General features: G+C 31.9%; 1 protein-coding gene across 1 annotated transcript in view; it reads left to right on the plus strand.

The window, feature by feature from the left end:
• The first annotated feature begins 955 nt into the window (after positions 1 to 955).
• LOC127705866 (X-ray repair cross-complementing protein 5-like) overlaps positions 956 to 19,288 on the plus strand; it is a 58,535-nt gene continuing 40,202 nt past the window's right edge. Inside the window, exons 1-6 of the mRNA XM_052210218.1 lie at positions 956 to 1,005; positions 2,489 to 2,555; positions 4,302 to 4,409; positions 5,280 to 5,354; positions 6,707 to 6,754; positions 7,344 to 7,398. Of these exons, the coding sequence (XP_052066178.1) occupies positions 2,490 to 2,555; positions 4,302 to 4,409; positions 5,280 to 5,354; positions 6,707 to 6,754; positions 7,344 to 7,398 (352 nt within the window). The 5' untranslated portion in view covers positions 956 to 1,005; position 2,489. The remainder of the gene's footprint in view (positions 1,006 to 2,488; positions 2,556 to 4,301; positions 4,410 to 5,279; positions 5,355 to 6,706; positions 6,755 to 7,343; positions 7,399 to 19,288) is intronic.

The raw sequence follows: 19,288 nt of genomic DNA on the forward strand, positions 1-19,288 counted from the left end.
TAACTTTTTAAAACTCTTAATATTAATTGGAACAAAATTCATGGAGCTATGATTTTTGTTCCGGAACTTATTTCACATTTGGTCATAAAATTAGTTCCGGAACAAATTTTACAGTGCTGGAACATATTTTCTGTGATACAAAGTCCGGTGGAACATATTTCCTATGAAATTTGTTCCGGCGGAACAAATGTCACGCCGGAACAATTTTTTTGTTACAACCTAACTGTAAAACAGACTGTGACACTAACCTAACCCTAACCATAAGATAAAGGGACAGTTAAAGAGAAGAAGCCCGAGTTTTGCTCATTATAGTTACTTTGAAATATGATTTTTCAATATCCTGACGGATAATTTAACTTGATACCAGTTGACTTTATCTTTTGAAATTTGTATACAATTATATGGGCCTTAAAATAAAGGTCAATGTCGATTTTTATGATTTTGAGATTGCTGTTCAGGAGTTATTCCCCTAAGCTACCTTAAAACTTTCTTCTTCTTTTTTTCCAGCTGGGAAAAGTATATATTCTAATATATTATGTCCCTGGTTTCCATGTGAGATACTATAGTAATGAAAGTACCATTTTATAAAATCTTATATAAAATCAGAGACATATGATACATTGTTTTGTATGTCTCTGATAAACATTGTTTTATATGTCTCTGATAAAATACAGATACAATTCACATTTTAATTTTTTGATTTATAATGATAAATAATAAATAATCTTTATTTAGAGTCGCAGCCAAAAGATACTGAAAAACAAGGATATAACATTAGCTCTATTGAGCTTTAACCGAAATTACCTATTAGTAAGAGTGTTTTTTAGCAAGCGTGGGTACCTATGATCCAGAAAACTTAATTGTAGTTTGTTATAGTTTTTTTCTGGATGAAAGAACTGTTTCGTTTTGTTTCAATTTTTTGAGTAATATGTAAAATTAAATAGCTTATAATTCTACTTCCGTATAAATATTGCCGGCAAATTTTGGTTTGTCAGCACTAACCAGGTTATAAGTTATTTGTCATTCTTTTAGTAATTATTTAAATGGGTAAAATGAACTGCATTTCAAACAACAATGAAATTAGAATAGAATACAAAGATTTTATTCCACATCTCTGCTTGCTCATTAACATTCAACTTGTATTTGTATGAATTCGGTCAATGTAGCACACCTCCATTGCTCCAAGGAGTTGAATAAAATGATAGCAATGTTTTTGTTTATTTTATACTGTTATAATTTGTAACTAGGACATATTAGTCGGTGACAGAGCTCTCCAAAGCTCATGTCATATGCTTCCATGGTAGTAGATTGATTGATTGATTGTTGGTTGCTTAATGATCCTTAATGTCCAGTGACAAACATTTCATGCATGTTCAAGATGTTCCAATGGTAGTAGAAGGTTCAATTTGGGTCCAGAGTAAAACATCTAGTTAGTGGTTGTTTTTTTTCTTCTTTGTTTATTCTACTGACATTAGAAGTAGTAATCAAGGTAGTAATGATTAATAAAATGAGGGTATTCTTTTATTTCGATTTTATAAGTCCCTCATGATCATGCAGGAAGTTGTTACAGCAAAAATTAAGATAGCATCCTGTTCAAAGACCTCATTATTATTTAAACCAGAGAAATTGATGTAGATGACAGATTTTGATAGTTCCTTTAAAATTTACACACAATGTTTTTAAACTGGGGGATTTTAGAGCTTGCCATAATGTATAGACACCTCTATATCATTGAAGATTGTATGCTGACCTCTATATTTCATTCAAGTTTTTGAGTCATTGTGTTGCTGTCTCATGCATGTCATGGATGTATAGCAACATCACCTATTATTTTCAGTTTTAAGTCACCCACTAGCATAAGCTTAAAACTAATGGGTTGAAATTTACTTTCATGCAAGAATTTAATTAAAAGTAGAATAACAACGGTTCAACATACAGTCACACCTTTATATGACATGTTTGGGAAGATCCTCATTAATGGGTACTATCCCCATTTATGAGTATTATACCCAAAAGCAGGTATCAATTTACAGCTGATAAAAAAAATAACATTTTGTATTTCATCTAAATGGCTGTCATATGCATGGCACAAATGTTCATATGAATGACTCAACATTTTCTCCTTTAAGACCATAGTTCAAATGATAACTGAAAACAAGATAATGGCCTCTTAAAAATCCTTCTTTTTGAAGACTTAACCTGATGAAATTTCAGTCATGGTGCCTCTGTGCGAAATTTTGTCATTTACCTGAAAATATCTCGAAATCCAAAGTTTACATTCTTATCACTGAAAATTGATACCTGTTTTGGGGTATAATATCCATAATGGGAGATAATACAGGGTTACCCATTTATGAGGATCCTCCCCAACCTGTATAAAAAGCAATAAAAATAAAATAGGATTGCCAGGGGAATCAAATATAGCAGATGTAAGAAATATAGTTAAAGTTTTTAAATGTTATCCATATTTTGTTGTTGTATTTTCTAGAATGGCAGATTTTGGTTTTGCACGCTATGGTGAAGACGAGGAAAATGAAGAGGAAGAAGGGCAAGGAGTAAATAAATTAATGAGTTGATGTTTCTAGTTAATGAGTTGATACTTGTAGTTAATGATTTGATATTTCCAGTTAATTAGTTGATATTTCCAGTTAATTAGTTGATATTTCCAGTTAATGAATTGATATTTCCAGTAAACGATTTGATATGTCCAGTTAATGAATTGATATTTCCAGTTAATGAGTTGATATGTCCAGTTAGTGAGTTGATATTTCCCATTTATGATAGAATTTACTTAAACTAATCAGTACCATTTTCTTACTAAAGTGTAATAAGTCGCAAATTGCAAGTGCAAAAAGTACACATAACATACATAGAGTTCAGGGAAAAAAAGTTTCTAAAAAGAGATGGTAGATACTAAAGGGATATTCAAACTCATAGTCAAAGACAAACTTACAGCACCATGCCAAAATATGAAATAACGATGAAAAGACAAACACAGTCTTCAAAACACAACATAGAAAACTAACAACTGAGTAACACAAATCCACCAAAAACCAGGGTTAATCTTATCTGCTCAGGAAAGAGTTAGCTGATCCTGCTCCACATGTTGCACACTTCATGCCATTAAAATTTTTTTCTAATTAGGTCTCTCTGAATTTCTCCATGCTGCGCTTAATTAAGGTTTGGTTATAATAAAACTTGGAATAGTAAGTAGCTCAGCAACTTGTCAGTGTCCATTTGTATAAATCTTTTCTTGGATTATATTTGTAAAGAAAATAATTAATGAAAAAGAAAATTTTCACTTTAAATATGAAACGTCACCAGGGTTTATATTGTTACCCATATTCTTCTTTCCATCATTTCATTCTTCTAAACTTCAGTCATTTGGAAATCAGTTGTCCTGACATTTTTTCGTTATGTCTACAGTTCTGGAGCTGAATTTTGGTACATTAGTGTATATTGAGACTTTCAGGTGAAATTGGCATTTCATTTTGTGTAACCAATTTTTTTTTTTTAATTATGGTTGTTGGACTTTTATGAAAATTGAACTTATTTGGACTTCTTAGAGTAATGTGAGCAGATCTGGATCTGGTATTTGGTACATTAGTGTATAATGGTGACTTACAGGTCAAATATGTGTTATATTCTGTTCAATTCACTTTTGTTTGGATTACAGCCCTTTGACAGAGAATATCATGAACATTGTACTTTTCCTGACTTTTTGTAATTATGCCTGCATATCTGTAACTGAGTTTCGGTACATTGGTGTATAATGATAACTTACAGGTTAAGTTTCAAGTTTACATTTCATCCAGTTGGCATAATCACTCTTCCACATGAGAAAATTTTAACATAGAATGAAAATTTGATTTAAAAGGATATTTTTTTTTTGGTCAATAGGCATCAAACTAAAGGCAATTTTAAATCTCAATGATTAGAAGTTAGGCAAAAATTTTAGATTTCAATATTAATTAAAGGGTGATTATGTTGAGATTTAATACTGTCTGCTGTGCAGAGGGTTGGAAACTTAGAATTGATTTTAAGACTTTTCTTTGCAAGCTTGTTTTTGCCTTAGCCCTAATATTTTGTTGTAATAGAATAGCAAATGGAAATGGGGAATGTGTCAAAGGGACAAAAACAAACAAAGAGCAGAAAACAGCCAAAGGCCAACAATGGGTCTTCAACGCAGCAATAAAATCCCACACCTGGATAATCATCATTGAATTTGAAGGTGTTCATTATATTCATAGTCGTATTGTCTGGTCAAAACTTATGTATATATATATATTTCTTTATTTCAGTATTCTTCCACAACCAAAGATGGTTTGATTTTTCTTATTGACTGTTCCAAATCAATGTTTGATCGTGAAGATGAAGATGAGGAAAGCCATTTTCAGTTGTGTATTAAGGTGAATTAAAAGCTATGTGTTTTGAAACTTTTAAGATATAAACGACAACTATTGTTATGTTTCACATTTAGGTCCCTAAAAAAGAAGGTCAGTCTGGAACATCATTGATATTTTACCATTTCGTTATATTTATAAACATAGTAATATCATGTAGTAAAATAATATATATGCTGTTATTTTTCTGTTGGGTTAGTGAATTTTTACTGTAACTTGATGGCAGATGTTTCAATTTTCTTTTTGTAATCCTGTAAAAAATCTGACCAAATTACTGGTTTTTAGCTCACCTGACCCCCAAAAGGGCCAAGTGAGCTTTTCTCATCACTCTCACCTCTAGTTTTATTATTAAATCTAAAACAGAAACTGGTCTAAGGGAATAAGAGTCATGACATCATCATTAGATTTAGTTGTTAAAGTGTATGAAAAAAGGAATATTTATAATCCTAAAAGATTTAATATTCACTGTGTTTAACTAAGTAATTACTAATTTCTGTGTACCAGAATTTGAATTATTTAAAATATTTATTTTGTTATCATTTGTCAGTGATGTATAATTATTAAACAGTTTTTCTCATTTATTTAAAATGACAATTTATATATGACACTCGATGGAAATATTGAAATGTTACTAGTGCTTTCCTCAATGTCTGTTTTCTAATGATGCCATATTATTAGATTCAATCATGTAGCATTTGTACAAAACTTCAGTTGGAATAGAATAAACAAGCAGATTGTATATTTGGCAAGACTTCTATTTGAACCCCCTTACCCATGTATCTGCTGTGTATTCTGTCAACAAGGTGGTTTAAAATGAAGTCTTTCCGTATATTTTGTTAAGACCACATCACTCATTGAGGTCATCTATCATTTCAGTGTGCCAAAACAACGCTACAGAATAAAATTATCAGCAGTGACAAAGACTTGATTGGTGTTGTTTTCTTTGGAACAGTAAGTACGATAAAACTAGTCTCAGATGTAATTTTAAAAAATATTAACACACATTTTAACTATCAGAGCAAAAAATTTCAAATTATGCAAAGGTAAAACTTGTAAACAAGATTTACACAGATACTGCTATAAAATATATACATGAGTCACACAAACAAGTCATAGATAGCAAAAATGTTTAAAATTGCATATCACAGTATAGCTTTTACACCTAGAAGAAATGCCTGGTGAGAGCAATAATTATATTGATAATAATCTTTATTTCAAGAAGTTGAGCTCAATCAGTACATCACTATTCGCACAAGAGGCTATCAAATTCCACTCACAATTTATCAAACAAAATTCTACATAACCAAAATAACATTGTGAACAATACAAAAAGAATTTAGATACATTCATTTTAATAGCCCACACATAGACTTGGAACAGACTACTTAAATATTCAACTTTTATTTTTTTTTTCTATATTTTACTGATAAATGGACTTTGTTTTTGGCAGTCGTCATTACACTTTTACACCAGCAGTAGGAATTAAAGGCGCAATTGAGATTCTGACCTGTCTTTAAATTCTCTGTTAAAAGTTTATCCGGTCATATGATCACCGTTGTTAGGTTTAAGTCTGACCATCATGTGAACAGGTAAGTGTTGACCCCTCTTTTGATCCCATAATAATGTTGGTGGGTGTGGTCTGTTGTGCCAGGGGCAATATTATACATTTATTTTCCCTTCCCTAAGGAGAGATATGAAGATTTGTTCACCCAAGAAATTTCCTATTTCCCAGGGCAACTTCATATCTCCTTAAGCCAAAGAAAATGAATGTTTTATTCCACTGCCTTTGTTTATTACCTGAGCATAAAATATTCATTTACATACATTTTTTTCTTATCCGCTTGTTTTTATACCTAAACATGACATAAACATTGATAAACAGTACCGATCAAAAGTTAATTATTCATTCTTTTTTTGATTTACATCTGAAATAATTTTGAACACCATAAAGACTTTTCTGTTGCTATTGAAAAATGTTCAAAGCGTTTATGTACATTAACTGCGGGTAATGTAGCATGAGGAAGTCCTGATGTTCAAATTGGAATATGAAGTTTTGTTCGATGTCAAGTGGAATGGTCTCAACCAATCAAATGTTGATTTTGCTATCAATATTTGCATACAGTGGAATAAAATGTGTTATTCTTATTATATGAATTGGCTGTCAACCATTTATATTTAATAGTGGGAATTAATCTGCTGACAAAATGTTGAACTTGATTTTATAATTTTGTGTTTTATATGCATTAGTGACAATATCTTCTCGCTAAATTTGATAGTTAGATTATTGTTAATTTTATTTTCAGGATAAAGCCAAAAATACAAGTGATTTCAAGCACATATATATATACCAGGTAAATAATTTAGAAATGAGTGAAAATAAACTGTTTTAATAGTGTCAGGATTACTTTAATTTGTAAGGACAGTTTGTATCAGTAGTAATCAAAGTTTAGGGTAGGTTTTATAGTTTATTTGAGGCTGTTAATTCAGCGAAATATTGTTTGAAACCATAACTTGTCACAATTTTGAAAGAAAGGCTTTTGGAAAGCATAGATTTATGGTGAAGAAATGGTGGGGTCAAAGTTAAAAAATAAAAAACCTGATCAAATTTATTTTTAATTAGCTTAAGGCATTATCAATTGTTAGAATCATTGACTTGTGCATGGTAGATAACTCTGTCAGGATTGAAAAATACATATTCCATAATAAAAAAAATGAAGTGTTATGAAGCTTGAATAAAGAGGACAAACTATTACAGTAAAAAATCTAACTGTTTGGTCCTAATGTTGTCTGTTGTCATACTTTTAAAAGGGAAAAGACTATTTTTAGTGAAACAGCGTGTGAAGGATGTACTCACTTACTTTTACATTAAAAACATTGCTGGGTAAGTGTAGATCAGAAATCCTGCATACAGCTTATTGAATATACTATATATATTTAAAGGAATTGGACCAACCAGGAGCCCCCAGGATATTAGAGTTAGAAGACATGTTGGAAAGTAAGTAATACTGAATAATAACATACTGTGGATCCATTTATGAGGGTCTGGATGGAGTTTACAGAATAGAGAATTATGGAAAAAATGTGCAGAATAATTGGCCAAAAATGTAGAGAAGCAAGAAATGTAGGCAAAAAAAGATAAAGAATGTAAAATAAAGGGGTGTTATATAAAAAAAAAGAGATAAAAGGGAAAAATAAATAAAGAATTTAGAAAAATGGTATAAAAAAAATTAAGAATGAAGAAATATATGGATGTCTATCCAAACCCTCATTTATTTTCTAGAATGAGGAAATTGTATTTTTCATAAATATTTGAATTCATCATTTTGCCAATATCTACATACAAGCCTTTAGAAATTTTAGGCTTTGTTGAACCTTTTAGTTTTTGGTTTACCTATACCCAGGAAATCCACAAAAATGGGTATCCCACAAATAATAATGAATCCACAGTAGTATGAATCTAAGTTTTTATCTTTAAAAATAATGTTTTAGGCCCAGTTAAACCTTTCTTCAAAACAAACTGTATATGGGGCCTTGCAAAATAGAGGACAGGTTTCCTGGTAGGTGTTCACATCAATAACTGTCATAGATGCTGTGGTTTAAAGATTTTATCTGTGGCATAAGGCAAAGACCGACTATGTCAGTAACCTGGATTAATCTGCACACAATTTCAGCTTAATATGAAACCTGGCCACTCTGCAGTAGGGGAAATACTGGTTAACCTCTATCGGTCCAATTGAATTTTGGTCTAATTTTTCGTAGGAATTACAAATCAGAGCATCCTTAAGTTTGGTAAAATCTTCAGAGGAGCATGCTTTACTATTTGATGCATTTCTGCATTCATAGCATATCAACTTCCTGTTTACCTAACACATATATATGTTCTTACACATAATGGCCTTGTATGAAATATTTGTCACATTTTTCTCAGTAACTACTGGTTAGAACATCCTGAATTTTTATATCAAGCTTCATGTGAGAATGCCATTCCTTATGATCATGAAATGTTTTTAAAAAAATTGTCAAACCTTCTTAGAATTTAATTAAATTTTGGCATAGGTTTTTTTATGATTACTTTGTAGGTAATAATGTCATTCAATATTTTTTTCATTTTTTACAAGAAAATTCATAGTCTACTTGTGTCTATGCTTTACAAAATTTTTAATTCAATGGAAAGTCTTCATCATGATCAGTGAATAAAGGTCCTGTCATAGCTTTATATTTTTATTTGAACTAATTACACTTAAAACACTCAAAGTTAGACTTTAGCCATGATTATCACAAAATTATCAGATTTATAAGTTTTATTTGATATGATACTTGTGAAATCAGGTTTTTGATTGAAGTACAGAGTTCGCGAAAATGGTCGGTCCTGTCGGTCCTGTCGGTCAAAATGAGGCTCGGACCAGTATTTTGAAGGCTAGTGCCGGTCCCGATGACCGATGTAAAAACGGCCACAACGGCCGTTTCGGCACTTTTTTACATCGGTTATTAGATGTACCGCAACTGTTTCCAATAAGTGTATACATCGGTTATCAGATATACCCGCTGCCAATTTCCGGTACTGGTCTACGGATTTATTATAACCAAACCAAAGCGACGATCTACACGTGGCCTACAAAATTTGTTCATAGAGCCATCCCTGGCAAACAATCAGCGATTGAACCCTATAATGGAGCAAAAAAACACTGTAACAGCCGAGAAAGTGATTCAGATGATGAAATGGATTGTGAAGATGACTTTAAATAAGAACAATCAGAAGACCTGAACTGGTCCTTCATTGTTAATTTGCCTGTGGGTGCGAAGAATAAAACTTAATAAAGTTATTTTTCGATAAAATATGTTATTAATTTTATTTCAGGATAAAATTGACAGATTTTGTAGGACTGGCTAAAATTTTGTAGGACTGAAAAATAATCATGCTTTGTCGGTCCCATGACCGACGGGTCAAAATAAGTTTTCGCGAACTCTGGAAGTAAGAACAATGGCAACAGGTTTACCTCTGAGAATGGCACAGGTACCAAGAACCTGTCAAATTTGTGAAAAAGATTTAAAACTCAAATGGAAATGTTTGAACTGTCAATTAATTTTTTGCAATAGTTGTGGTCAGAGACATTCAAGTGATAAAAGCAGTGTTAACCACAATGTTGTTAATTTGAGAGATATAGATGAACATTCATACCTAGGAGATGTGAAATGTTGGTTCCATGTAATAAATAAACCCAAAGCTGAAATGTTTTGTCTAGATTGTTACCAAGCAGTCTGTGATAATTGTCTTAAGAGAGCTCATCGTACACATGATGTCAGAAAACTTGATGAGGCATATTTAATGTTTACTGGAAATTTGAACTTACATCATAAGAAAATAAAAACCGATATGCAGTATTATTAAAATGAGAAGCATAAACTTGAAAAAATAATGGAGAGTCATTTCAAATCATTTGAGGAGGAGAAGAGGAAAATCATAACATATGATATGCTTTTGAAGGAAAGAATTACAAAACGAACTGAGCAACTTTTGGAAGAGTTGGATGAACATTTTAGGAATACCAAAGCAAAAATAATGGCTCCTACTACTGTTATCGAAAAGAGGCTTTTGATATTATCAGAAAAAGTTTCTCTGATAGAGGAACATGAAAGTACATGCAAGTCTGATTTTAATACCATTAAGAAAGTTGCTAAAGATGTTCAAACTTTTGCTGATCAAGTTGAAGAATCTTTCTCCATTGCTCCAGTATATACAGTGACAAAAAAGTTTGTGCTTAGTAAGACAGACAAAGATTTATCAGTAATTAATCCTGTATTTGGATTATTGGTCAATGTTGACATATTTGGCTCTGCTACTATGGCGTGTGAAAACATAGATTCATATTGCACTGATTTTACATCTATAAAATCAATGACTGTGGATGAGAAAAATAACCTATGGATATCTAGTACAATTGATTCAAACCTAAGACAAATTAATTTACAGGGGAGACGAATATTACAGGAATTTAAAAATATGAATATCACTGACATAGCTGTGAGTAGGAGATGTAGTTTACTTTTCATAAAAGATGAAGATCCTACAATTAAAGAACTGGACCCCAAAACAGGTAAAATCAAAGATTTTCACACATGTTATAGTGCTGGATTACATATACCATTAGCTTTACATGTATCCAATAATGGCACTGTGTTAGTGTGTACAGTCGAGAAAGGCAGGGACTTTTACAAAGTTGCTAAAGTAAGTGGAATACGAATTGTGGATTTATCAGAATTAGGAAAAGTGTTAAGGATTTATAAATTTTATCCAGAGGGAAATTTGCTATTTATTAGACCAGTAAAATTGACCTCTAACTATCAGGATGAGATATGTTTTTTGGGCAAGCTCTCTCCTCAGGAAGGAGCATTAGTAATAATGGATTCAAGAGGCAATCAGAAAAGCATATTGGAAAGAAAAGATAATTGGGAGTTTAATCCAGTAGATATTGTAACATCTTACAGTGGAAACATAATTGCCAGTGAATCACATGGTGCACTATATGTTTTTAGTTATGAAGGTGTTATTATTAAAAAACTGACCACAGAACACACGGGAATAGAATATCCTATGAGTTTAGGGATAGACAAAAATGGCCAATTACTTGTCAGTTGTGATAGACAATATTTCAGACATAAAGCCAAGATATTTGTCTTAAAATTTACTAGGTTTTGACTGAAATCATTGTTATCTTTTTTAGCTCGCCTGGCCCAAAGGGCCAAGTGAGCTTTTCTCATCACTTGGCGTCCGTCGGTGGCGGCGGCGTCGTCCGTCGTCGTTAACTTTTTACAAAAATCTTCTCCTCTGAAACCACTGGGCCAAATTTAACCAAACTTGGCCACAATCATCATTAGGGTATCTAGTTTAAAAAATGTGTCTGATGACCACGCCAACCAACCAAGATCGCCGCCATGGCTAAAAATAGAACATAGGGGTAAAATGTAGATTTTGGCCTATATCTCTGAAACCAAGGCATTTAGAGTAAATCTGACGAGGTAAAACTGATTATCAGGTCAAGATCTATCTGCCCTGAAATTTTCAGACAAATCTGACAACCTGTTGTTGGGTTGCTGCCCCTGAATTGGTAATTTTAAGGAAATTTTGCAGTTTTTGGTTATTATCTTGAATATTGTTATAGATAGAGATAAACTGTAAACAGCAATAATGTTCAGCAAAGTAAGATCTACAAATAAGTTGTCATGACCAAAATTTTCAGTCGACCCCTTTAGGAGTTATTGCCCTTAATAGTCAATTTTTAACAATTTTTTGTAAATTTTTGTAATCTTTTACAAAAATCTTCTTCTCTGAAACTACTGAGACAAATTTAACCATACTTGGCCATAATCATTATTAGGGTATCTAGTTTAAAAAATTTGTCCGATGACCCCGCCTTCCAACCATCATGGCCGACTTGGTTAAAAATAGAACATAGGGGTAAAATGCAGTTTTTGGTTTATATCTCTGAAACTAAAGCATTTAGAGCAAATCAGGCGGTGGCAAAAATGTTCATCAGATTTAGATTTATCTGCCCTGAAATTTTCAGACGAATCTGACAACCCGTTGTTGGGTTGCTGCCCCTGAGTTAGTAATTTTACAAAAATTTTGCAGTTTTTTGTTATTATCTTAGATATCATTATAATATCTAATATCTAATACTATTAATTATGATCTTAACCTTATTTTACATGATTTCCAAAGCATCAGTAAATACAGGTGAGCGACACAGGCTCTTGAGAGCCTCTAGTTTTGTTTTTATTAAAACTTTTATATCTTATAATGTTGTTGATTCATTATCAGTTTTTGCCTATCCTGCATTACAAGTGGTACAAAAAGAGCCTTGAATATTGCATTTCAATGGGGGAAACTGTGGCTGCTTAAATATTTTTAAATTTACAAATTTATTCCCCCATTTCAGTTCTACTGGTAATTGTCACATACTGTCAGAGGTTAAAAAATCAACTAGCCCGACATCCGGGACTAAGCCATATACGCCTCGGGCAATCAAATCTTGCCATCAATATGCCCGATGGACTAGTAAAAAAAAATTCTTGGCGTTACCAAAATAGAAATAGAAAATCCCTTCCACACTATTTTTATCTGAGCCAATCAGATTGTTACTTCATCCAGGATTCAAATAATTTGAACTGATTTTTTATATGTTTTAAAAATAGAACGAATAACTGAGTGGACCGGTATCATGTATTGATCCCGTACTTTCAATATCGATTTCTCAGGACTTTCAATTAACGGTACTGGGGGTATGATGCATTGATTGATATATCCTGTTACTTAGTAAAAATAATTTAGCCTATCAGAAATACATATTGAAATAGAATTCTTATAATAAAGATTTAAAAACATTAAGAATAAGTTTTAAGTGATAATTCAAAAGAACCATGTTGTTGAAACTAGTACACGTGTGCACATGTGTGAGATTTAATTTTGCATCCGAATTCTTCAAAAATGCTAACAATATCATTGATACCTTTATGATTATCTTATGTTCATTTCAAGTATTTTCAAGAAAAAATAACTTAGAAAGATCTATTTAAACTTTGTGCTTTGAAAGCGTACACAGATTTCATGCGTCATCTCTGGTCCGTGTTTTATCATTGTCAAGTCAACATCCGTTATCTTTTAAAAAGAAAGTACAGTTCTAACAGCGTGATATTGCTTTAATAAAGAGTCTAAGGCAGATTTTAGTACACTTATGTTGAACATTTCGTTTGATGCACTGTCAATTTAACAGTTTACATCAAAACATCAAATTTATATCAAAAGTCTGCAGCTTCTTATCGTTTTTATGTCTATCATTGACATTGTTATGATGCCAGCTCGGGCTAGCAGGTCTGTTTTGCTGGTCTAGCAGTTCTTCCAACAGGACTAGTAAAATCCTGCTACCATTAAGTCCTGGGCTAGTGAGCAGTAACAAAATTTTTTAACCCCTGACTGTTACAGCTGACTGCCTCATTTGTCTACTGGTAGCATGTTGGCCTTGATCTCAGGAGGTCCATGAGGTCATGGGTTTGATCTTTAGGGAGGTCAAACCAAAGATTTAAAAAGTGGTATTTTATGCTTCCAAGCTAAGTATGCCACATTTAGGAGCAATAGCACATGTTGGTAAGCCTGGAGTCAGGAAATTGTGTCCAGGTAGGGTAACATGTTTTCTTGCTGACTGTTACCTTGTGAACTTGCATGTTAAAATTCTAGCTAAGTGTGTCTGTCTAGTACAGTGCAGGCTTCATATTCATATCACATACTGTAATTAAGATATTATTGTGAGGTTTTTATTAATGCAAATAATGGGACTGGGTGAATATTGCAGTTACAAGAACTCACATTCTGATATCTGATACATATATCTGTATCATGTGTATGCAGATTTTCCTGAAATTGCAGTAATAAATCTCACATTTTTGTCCTTTCTTAAAAAATCACAATAATAAATGCGTGCAATAATTTCTGAATTAACAGTAAACATGTTCTAGTCCTGAAGACATGAAACATGCATTCAATTTGCCACTGGATGTTAAATAGCCATCTATCATCATCTTTTACGACTAATCTTTTTTTTTTTAGTGTGTTAGGTTAGGTTTGCTTGCTTGCTTGTTAGGATTTTCATGAGTTCTTTATTGGCTATAGTGTTTATATAGAAAGAAGCATGTCAAACAGGTTTTTATACGACCGCATAAAATTTTTTGGGATCGTATAATGGTATGATGTCGTCGTCGTCTGTGTCGTCGTCCGAAGACACATTGGTTTCCGGACAATAACTTTAGTTTAAGTGAATGAATCTCTATGAAATTTTTTAAGAAGGTTCAATACCACAAAAGGAAGGTTGGGATTGATTTTGGGGATGATGGTCCCAACCATTTAGGAATTAGGGCCCAAAAGGGGCCCAAAAGAAGCATTTTTCTAGTTTCAGGATAATAACTTGTGTATAAGTATTTCGATTGCTCTGAAATTGTACGACAATGTTTAATACCACAAGTAGAAGGTTGGGATTTATTTTAGGGGTTATGGGGCCAACAGTTTAGGAATTAAGGGCCAAAAAGGGGCCAAAAACAAGCATTTTTCTAGTTTCCAGACAATAACTTGTGTGTAAGTGTATGGATCTCTGACATTGTACCACAAGATTCCATATCTCAAGGGGAAGTCTAGGATTGAGATTGGGGTTAATTGCCCAAATATGTAGGAATTAGGGGCCAAAAAAGGAACAAAAACAAGCATTTTTCTAGTTTCCAGACAATAAAATGTGTTTAAGTGTATGGATCTCTCTGAAATTGTACTACAAGGTTCCATACTACAAAGGAAAGGCTGGGATCGAGTTTTGGGGTTATTGCTCCAAGGGGGGTTTCAAAAAAGTTGGGGGGGGACTTTTTTTTTCCAATTTTTTTAGAGGATTCATATTTTTTTGTCAAAGTTTTTTAAATTTTGAATTTTTGAAAAGTTTCAAGAAGAAATCTTCAATTGCACAGTATTGCGCAATAGATTTGTAAGATCTTTGACCTCATTTATTTTGTGTCAGAAATCTATATTATGTCAAAAATTTGATCACAATCCAAATTAAGACAGTATCAAGCTTGAATATTGTGTCCAAATTTGTACCAACTGTTCAGGGTACGACCTCTGCGGTCGTATCAGGCTGCGCTAAGCGAAGCATTTTATTCTGTCATCCTTTTATTACATGTCCCATGATTTAATAGGTTGTTAATAACTATCGTTACTTTTTCAAGAGATTGTAAACATAGATAATCATGATCTACCTAGCAAAACAAACAAACGTACATTTTATTTTTTTGTACATACTATAGTAAAATGTTGTAATTTGTATAACTGTCACATAATATAAGTTGTATGGAAGCTGATTATGGTGAAGCCAGGTTAGCTGAACTCATTTTCAAACTCTGGTAGTTATTTTGAAATAAGGTTTTTGTTCTGTAAAATCAAATTCATTTCTTTTTATTGCAGACAAATGGTGATTCTAATTTACTTCAGAATGTTCAGTAAAACATTACTTTTAATAAATGAATAGAAATGTAAATACACTTAGTATGAATTTTTTGCCAATTGATGCAATTTTGTTTCATTCTGTTTCTTTGTAAACTATGTAGATTTCAGAAGTAATAAATATTTTGACAAAGAGACAGACAGACTGACAGATTAACAGGACATACATGTACAAACTTAAGTCTTCCAACATACAACATGTACAATGAAAATGACATACAATGAGGCAACCTATGTAAGATAGTTACTTTTCTTTATGTGGAACTACTTTAATTGCTTTTTAGAAAATCTTTTACTTGACAGAAAAAATAAGATCTGTGATCCATAGGAGAAGCTTGAAATTGTTTGCCTTCTGAGTATTTTGGTTTACATATTATTTATAGTAATGTCTTCCTTTGAATTTGCATGACCTTATTTGCTAAGGTTATTATGGAGTCTGCAGTGAAACTGTTTTTGGTCATCATGTGACAGAGCCAGACTAGATCAGCTGAGTTTTTTTTTAAACATACAATCTGAAATGCTGAAACAAAGGTTATGTAATAGACGCAAGACATGCCCAAAATAATTGATTTATCAGTAAACAAATAGATATGTCTGACATCTGTATTTGTAAATATGTATTTTTGATAATTATTTAATGATCAATTTGACATTTTATCTATGTCAATAGATTTTCAAATATATAAACAAGAGTTATCAGATTACATATAATATCATTTCAATGTATTTGACCTATTAAACAATTTGATCCAACACAATTTAACAACACAGTTACAGATTAAAATTTACATATGAAAATATCTTGATTTATTAAACTACATCTAGTGTTTGTCACAATTACTAGAAAAAAAGGTTTTAAAGAAAAATAACCAATATTTAAACAGCTGCATTTGAATCAAGAAATGGTAAATATTTTACCAAAACCTTAAAAAGTTTTGAGGATCAGCTTACATCTTTTATGGTGAAATCAGCTATTTTTTTTTTTATTCTTTCCTCATTCTTTTGACATAAAACATCAAAATTCAAATGCAAAGAAGGAAAAAAAATCCTGCAAAAAAATCATCGGAGATAGTTTTTGCCTAAAAAGTGATAAAAATTTACAACATGGTTATTGCTTAAGGTGCAGAACACTTTTTTTATTCCTGTTGGTTGTTATCACAGAAATTTATATGAAAAACATCTTTACATGGATCATAGGCATACACAGCAAATCTTATTTCAAGTTTGAAATCAAGAACTTTAGCTTAATATTTTCTGATACAATTTGTAGCAGTATGTACTGAATGAATGAATGAATGTATGTACTGGTACTTTTATATTCTCAGATCGTATTATTATGAAGTCCAATTATGACTTACATTAAATCTGGGACACAGAGATTGTGATAATTTATTTGGTCTGAGATTCATTCAACATATAGAAACAAGTCCTATATTTTGTCAGAAAGCTTTAAAAAAACACTTTCAAAATCTAAAACACTTACAATTCAAGTTTAGGATTCATCAGTGACACTTGAAGGTTGCACTTTGTAAATACAGCTGTTTCACAAGCCACACCTCTTTTCGGGAGATATATAATATTCATAGATATTTTGTTTTGTTTACGTACTGGTTCCCAGATAAGATCTCTATGTTTCATCTCATAGAGACTTAACTTGGGAATGTTACCAGTTGAAAAACATATGGTAGCGGCGAAAATTGAATTCTGAGGAAGACCCAAAGTGAAGGTAGGAGTAGTACAGAATTTTAGTATAAGTTTAAACTCCTAGAAGTTCGGGGCATACTAATGTTGAAAATGTGCCGCACAGCCCTATGTTTTGATCTTTGAATAAGATAGAAGTGCATATCAACTTTCTGTTCTAGGATATAATTTTTCACGAAACTTCATAGTAAAAGTGGCACAGTTTTAGCTGCAAAGGGAGTTCCTATGGGAAATTGCATATTCTATATTTACAGAAGTGCAAACTGAAACAAGGAATTTTAAAATTTACACCATTTTACGTTTTCTTTAACCTGCAAGTCATAGTTTTGTAAACAAAATGGAAGTTTTAAACACAAATATCATGAATATGAAAGAAAATGGTATATCAAATGATATGTGATATATTCATAGAATTTACAGTTACATATAGTTCTGCTGTCTATTTTATCTCTCTGGAATGATAAGTTAGTAATGCATTACAGTCTTATACACATTCATTAAAATCCAGTAAATGTCATGATATGTAATTTAGCCTGGTCATGTTTACATCCAATCAGAAGTTCATCTTTACAGTATATATCCAAACTAAGTGGGTACATAATGCCTAAGGTTTCAGTTTGTAGAAAAGACACCATTTGGCCATTATAATTAATGATGTGGATTGCATTGTTCAAGTCACTAACAACAATATTATCACGGGATGTTGTCCCAATATCTGTAGGATTAAACTTCAAATGGCTTTTCTTTGGATGACCATTATATATCCATTTAACCACACCTTCAGAATCTATGGTCACTAGTCTTCCTTCTCTAGCATCTGTTTTATCAATGACACATATTTTCCCAGTAGAGTTTGAGGTTATCCGAAAAGGTAGAGTAAATAATCGGTTACCCTTATTATCACGTTCATAGCAATTTAATTGTTTGCCATCAGATGATTGTAACACTACTTGTCTACAACTTGTTTGTGACAACGGACCTAAGTCTCCGTCTATTTCTTTGGTTCCTATCATTCTATTACCATCTTGTAGAACATGAATACAGAGTGGCACTTGCGGAGTTCCGAACCATTCAGTTGAATCAAATTCATAAAACTTATTCATTTTGCCTGATTCTGTAAGTACCTTGATGCATGGATCATTATAAAGAGCCACAAGAATGTTCCCAGGCTTTGATAAGGATAAATGTTCAGATTTTATGTCTTTTATTTCTTGTAATGTTTCTATGCTTCCATTTGCTAATATTACATTTCTAATAACAGAATCTTCTTTGCTTCCTAAACAAATAGCATAGTTTGTGTTTGATAATGAGCTGATTGACTTAAGATTAGTGCTGTATGTTCTGATTACAATTTTCATATCAGAATTTTGTAATATGCCAAAAAAGTTTTCAACACTATCTGCATGAAGATCTGCTTTTATAAATTCTTTTACTTTTATGGGTAAATTAACATTTGAAAGTTTAACACTTGGTATAAATTTCTCAATTTCTTTTCTTACTCCATGAACACACATTAAATCAGAATTACTTGTTTCCTTGGTGATAGTTGAAATCTTCTTAACTAAGGTACAAATGTTTTCTTCTATATCATGTGACTGATTTTCCAGATCGGCTTTTGTCTTTTGTAACTCCATTTTCAGTTCTTCCAAAAGTTTGTTCGTTTGTTTTGTAATTTCCTCTTTTAACATTTTATCATGTTGAATTATCTTCTTCCTTTCTTTTTCATAAAATTCTTCATGCTGACGTTTTGATGTCTCAATTTTTGCCAATTCTCCCATAAATTTATTTTTATAGTCCTCATTAATTATTTTATAATATTTATTAAGCAATTCAATATCCTCTGCATACAGTGTTTCAAGTTCCTTTAGAGAACTCGTCTGGTGGTTGGATTCCGTGAGACATTTTAAACACATGAACTTATCACATTTCTGACAAAAGATGGAAATGTCATCTTTCTTGTGAGTTTTCACTGGACATTTTATAGGCTTTAGAATTGTTGACCCATCATTAATATTGATGACTCGATGATCTTGATAGCTTTTCTTGGATAAATGTTTCTTACAACATGTATAACAAAGTGCTATTAGACAGTTCTGACATTTATATTGAACATTACTGTCTTCTTGACATACTTTGCAATTTATTGGAACTT

This window comes from Mytilus californianus, unplaced genomic scaffold (assembly GCF_021869535.1).
Source record: "Mytilus californianus isolate M0D057914Y unplaced genomic scaffold, xbMytCali1.0.p SCAF_6, whole genome shotgun sequence".
Lineage (NCBI taxonomy): Eukaryota > Metazoa > Mollusca > Bivalvia > Mytilida > Mytilidae > Mytilus > Mytilus californianus.